The sequence below is a fragment of the Fragaria vesca genome, linkage group LG5 (genome assembly GCF_000184155.1).
Source record: "Fragaria vesca subsp. vesca linkage group LG5, FraVesHawaii_1.0, whole genome shotgun sequence".
In the NCBI taxonomy this organism is placed as follows: domain Eukaryota; kingdom Viridiplantae; phylum Streptophyta; class Magnoliopsida; order Rosales; family Rosaceae; genus Fragaria; species Fragaria vesca.
The window spans coordinates 14,525,414-14,530,987 of NC_020495.1; the positions used below are offsets into that span (position 1 = coordinate 14,525,414).

The 5,574-nt window shown below is 39.0% G+C and overlaps 1 protein-coding gene across 1 annotated transcript; it reads left to right on the forward strand.

The window, feature by feature from the left end:
• The first annotated feature begins 993 nt into the window (after nt 1–993).
• LOC101311385 (pentatricopeptide repeat-containing protein At2g06000-like) lies at nt 994–2,916 on the forward strand. The gene has a single exon (XM_004301381.1). It carries the CDS (start codon nt 994–996, stop codon nt 2,743–2,745), a length of 1,752 nt encoding a protein of 583 aa, XP_004301429.1. The 3' UTR covers nt 2,746–2,916.
• Nucleotides 2,917–5,574: the final 2,658 nt, after the last annotated feature.

The window sequence follows — 5,574 nt, forward strand, 5'->3', positions numbered from 1 at the left end:
TGACTGCACGGTGAAGAGACTATGGACGGTAAAAGTGAACGGCTCTATTTGTGGGATCTGATCAATATTTTGGATTTATGTACGTAGAGTTGATCTTAATGTTCTAGTGTAGCTGTTGTTTTGTCTCTAAGCGTCTTTTGCTTTCAGGAGCTCAACACATTTTCGTAGTTAACAAAAGATATGCAGAGCAAGAATTCATCGCTTTCAGTGTACTAATTGAAAGACGATCATAGATTTACTTCATTATCAAACTTGACATCATTAGTACTTAACGATTTCTAATACGAAATCAACAAAATCACCTTACATTTGATATGACACAACAATGTATCACATGTTATTCAAATCTCACATTCTACAAATGGTTAGAAACATTCAAGAGGAAGGGAAGCCCTTCTAATGAGAACCTTTAAATTGAGGATTTTTCGTCTTATCCCACTTTTCGATCTTATATCCATATCTTGACCGTTCAGTTCATAAGTATTTATAAATAGATCATTTCTCTAAATTTTCAACTATATTGAAAATTGTTAAGGTATTCATAAGTGTGATTTATCAATTATGAACTTGAACGGTTCATATTTGACAGATGTGGTTCGTCCATTACTTTGATCTAGTTTGTTATCTTAACAAACATCAATTTGGCTGAAAATTTGTAGAAATGATCTACTCATATAAACCTAAAAACTGAACGGATGATATGTCAAAATGTGATCGAAAAATAGATTTTTTAAACCATAAACCGAAAAGTTTTTAACTAGTCTTTTAACTTAAAAGTCTCACTAAAAGGGCTCTCTTATCCAAGATTGGTAAGATTATTATTATTGGGCCTTATGACCGTAGCACAAATCTGCAGATCACCAGTACACAGACAAAACCCTAAGAAACCCTCCGTTTCAATCAAACATCTCAGCTTTTCATTCATTCTGCATTTCACTCGCAACACTCCCTTTTTGCTATGCTGAATCCACAGCAGGGTTTATCCTCATCCCCATGAAGATTTACGACCCGAATCCAAAACCCTCCCAAACCCAAACCCAAACCCAATTTCTGATCGAGAATGTCTATGAGAGCCGCCGCGTTGTACCCGACGACGGCATGGCCGTCCAGATGAGCCTCTTGTTCTTCACCGCCCGCCCCAGTTTCTGGGGTCGAGCCTCCAAAATCGCCGCCTCCCACCTCCACACTCTCGCCGGAGCTCGCCCGAGACCCGAAAGAGAGGTACTGCTAAACCCTGAAGCCTGGTTTGTGAAAGTTGTCTACACTCTCTTTCTTCGCTCACATTCTTTGGATTCTTACGTGGGTTATTTGAGCAAGAACTTGACGCCTTCTTTGGCTTTTGAGGTTATTAAAAGGTTGAACAATCCCAAATTGGGGCTCAGGTTCTTTGAGCTCAGTAAGTTTAGTTTGAATGTTAATCATGGTGTGTGGACTTACCATTATCTGTTGAGGTCTTTGTGCCAAATGGGTCTTCAGGACTCGGCTAAGTTGGTGTTTGATTACATGAGGACTGATGGGCTTTCGCCCAATGAATCTGTTCTTGAGTTTTTGGTTTCATCGTGTGCTCAAATGGGGAGGTCGGATCTTGCGGAGAAGATTCTTGATGAGGTTCATTGCAGTGTGGTTGGGTTGTCAAGTTTTGTTTACAATAACTTGTTCAATGTGCTGGTTAAGCTGAATCGAGTAGATGAGGCTGTTTGCTTGTTTAGGAAGTATGTGGGGTCGTATTGTTGTCCAGATAGTTGGACGTTTAATATTTTGATTCGAGGTTTATGCAGAACTGGAGCAGTTGATAAGGGTTTAGAGTTTTTCAGTGATATGAGGAGTTTTGGTTGTTCTCCCAATGTTGTTACGTATAATACATTAATTAGTGGACTATGTAGAGCTCATGAGGTAGATAGAGGGTGTGATTTGCTCAGGGAGGTTCAGTTCAGAAGTGAACTTTCACCGGATGTTATAACTTTTACATCAGTTATATCCGGCTATTGCAAATTGGGTAGAATGGAGGAGGCATCTGCTATTTTTGACGAGATGATTGGTTGTGGACTTAAACCAACTGCAGTTACTTTTAATGCACTGATTGATGGATATGGTAAAGCAGGTGACATGAGTTCTGCATTTTCTCTGTATGAGAGTATGCTCTTTCATGGTCATTGTGCGGATGTGATCACCTTCACTTCCCTAATTGATGGCTATTGCCGAGCTGGGCACCTCAACCATGGGTTACAGCTCTGGCATGAGATGAATGCAAAAAATGTGTCTCCTAGTGCATATACTTTCTCTGTGCTTATTAATGCTTTGTGCAAGGGTAACAGACTATGTGAAGCACGTGATTTACTGAGGGAACTGAAGGGGAGTAATGTTGTTCCAAAATCATTTCTATATAACCCTGTGATAGATGGACTTTGCAAAGCTGGTAACATTGATGAGGCAAATTTGATTGTGGCAGAGATGGAGGAGAAGAAATGCACCCCTGATAGAGTGACATTCACTATTCTTATCCTGGGGAATTCTATGAAAGGGAGAATGTCTGAGGCAATTGGCAATTTTAGTAAGATGTTGTCCATCGGTTGCGCCCCTGATAAAATCACCATAGATTCTTTGATATCTTGCCTCTCGAAAGCTGGGATGCCCAGTGAGGCCGGTCGCATCAAGAAAATCGCATATGAGGACCTGAATATGGGTGCACCATCTATGGGGCGACCTCCTCATTTGAGAGCAAATGAGATTCCAGTGGCTGTTTGATCATATCTCCACCGCATAAGTCTGCGTGGAATTTGGTTTCCAGTGGTTGGACATGGCAAGAAGGTCTCACCATGATTATACTCCCGATACCAGACGCAAGCTGCTCAGTTTAGTGGCACAGATGAGCCAACAACCTGTAAGTAGTACATTGGCTGTGGTCAGTTTTGCTCGACTGTATATTTTGTTTGCCATACATCCTTTGCAATAGGCTGGCCCTGCGAGGCAACTAGGACATGGAGATGAGAGGGGTGGTGTTGGGGGCTAGGACTTTCTGGTCAACTAGGATCTTGTGTGCCAACCATGGAGATAGGGAGACAGAGATGGGTGGGAGGGACGGAAATCCAGTGCTTCCGTAAGTACCAAGTCATATGATTTCTATATCAACAAGTTCTTTATGGCACAAGTGGTTTTCTTATTTCTTTTGTTGGTTTTCAAACTGATTATTCTGAAATCATGAGGATCATTGCCACAATTGGATACCTTACTGCACTATCAAAAGTTTACTGCAGAACTCAATGCTGTTATTCATGTTGAAGGACTTGAAGGTTCTGATGACGTGAATAATGCATAATTTTGTGATTAGTTCTGGTTGATTGGCTGTATTCTTATTGGGCTATTTATTCCATGAACATAGCAATTATATATACCAATCACATGAGCATTCCATAAGAGTGAAATATTTCTGCATGATGTTTCTTTCGATGCCCAAAATAGATGTGCTTCTCTTTCTTTCTTTTTATCGAAATGCAGCTAGTATTCATTTTTGGATAATATATTTGGGGCACGTTTACTTACATGGAATGAAATTGAAAAGTGAGGAAATGATTCCGGCAAAGGAGAATTCCAGCGTTTACTTACACAAAATAGAATTGGAATGGGTGTGGGTCTCACCTCCTAATAAGGAATCGACTCCTTGACAACCCTGAATTGTAATACTAAAGGGGGAGGTGGGATTAGGAATGATACCATCAGGAATGTATTTTTATTCCGAAAACACCCTATTTAATTTTATTATGTTAATAATATTGAGGAATTTGTTTAAGATGCTAATAATTTCAATTTTTTTTGTCTTAAAGGCTTCTTTTTATATAGTAAATTACATTAAAGTTACTAACTAAATTTCAGTTTACAAATACATCATTTACGTTTTATCTTACATATTTAAGGACACAAATTAACAAATTAAGACAAATTAATGTCCAAATGTCATCTGTCACTATAAATTTACCAGAATACCCTTCACGACATATTTTACTGCAACTGTCCGATTAAAATGTGCTACTGCCGAGTATAAAGGTGCTACTACCGATCAAAAGGTGCTGCTGTTGGTGCTATTGTAATTTTTTCCGGCAATTCTCTGATTGCTAGCGTGTTGCTACTGTTGACTATGATGCTTATGCACTGCTACTGCCAACTATGATGCTAGCGCGCTGCTACTGTCGAAGCTGCTACTGTTGAAAAAAAACCTCAACATAAACCTCCATCAATCCACAGAGCCTGATCTTCTTGTTCCTAATACGCTCCCTCACAACCTCCATTTTCAATCACTACGTACCTCAATTCAACGACCTGAAATCAAACTACTCAAATTCCCCTAATCACAAAGGCACAAAACTGATTCAATCCCCAAAAATCCACCGAAATTACCTTAGAGGCCGCAATCAAATCGTGACCGACGAGGCATCGATGATGTTGTGATTGATTCGACGTCGTTTGGCAAGTGAGATCGAGGATCTAGGAGGACGAGGTTGCTGAAACCCGAAGCTTGCCGATGACGGCGGATCTCACAAGGCAACGGTGGCCGGCGAGGACAAAGAATGAGAGATAGATATGAGAATCATGCATCATGCTATCAAAGCCATGGCGTCAATCTCCACCATCGCCGTCAATCTCTACCATCGTCGTCGAACTCAATCCATGGGAGGAGCTCCGATGCTTCGAACGACGACCAGGCCAGAATGAAGGAGGCCGACGAACGCTGCATGTAGGGTGAGTTGGATGCTCAGGTCTTCTCTGGATCCAGAGAGAGAGGATTTGTGACGGTGGGTGAGAGAAAGAAGATCTGTGAGGGTGGAGAGAGAAAGAAGGATAGGTGGCATGGGAAAAGTGTAAATTTGCTGCGAAGTTGGACATTTACTAGCGCAAATTTGGATCAGGTCTGTATTATTGGATTATGGGCCTCATGCTCATGTCCTAATTTGTATAAGAAATATGAGAAGTGGTTTTTTTGTGTTTTTAAATTCGATCGTGTGTTACTATGTAATTTAGTCATTTTTATATGCTAATAATATACTATTTGTGGAAGTTGTTTATTTATTTTTATTTTTTTTGTATTTATAAAATTGCTTACTTGATTTAAATATAATATTATTAGTACATGATTACAATCAATACACTGAATAGAAATAGTCTATTTGGTTTGTTGATTATACATAACTTATCAACTGAGACAATGGAAATGACAAACAAAACTAGATCAACTTATAAGAAAATAATTGTGTTGAGAGTGATCGAAATGTGTATCTTATTTTTTTTATAGGTATTTTAGTAATTAATTACATTCATGTTCTAATTTCATGTGGTAAGTAAACAACTCAATGGAATTGAAATCTCTACATACTATTCTATTTCGTCTCTCATTCCTTCCGTCTTTCATTCCTGATGAATTTTATTTCAAGTAAGTAAACATGTCATTAATAGTAGTTTAATACCTTCTCACTCTGATTTGATCTGGAAAGCTATTTTACTCTGTTGATTATTGTTTATGAAGGTGGGGTTGAAATTTGAAAGAGTAATTTTAAATACACACCTCTTTACTTTTTTTTTTTT

What these genes read in the sequence shown, in the direction of transcription:
- LOC101311385 (XM_004301381.1), top strand. Translation starts at nt 994, where the DNA reads ATGAAGATTTACGACCCGAATCCAAAACCCTCCCAAACCCAAACCCAA.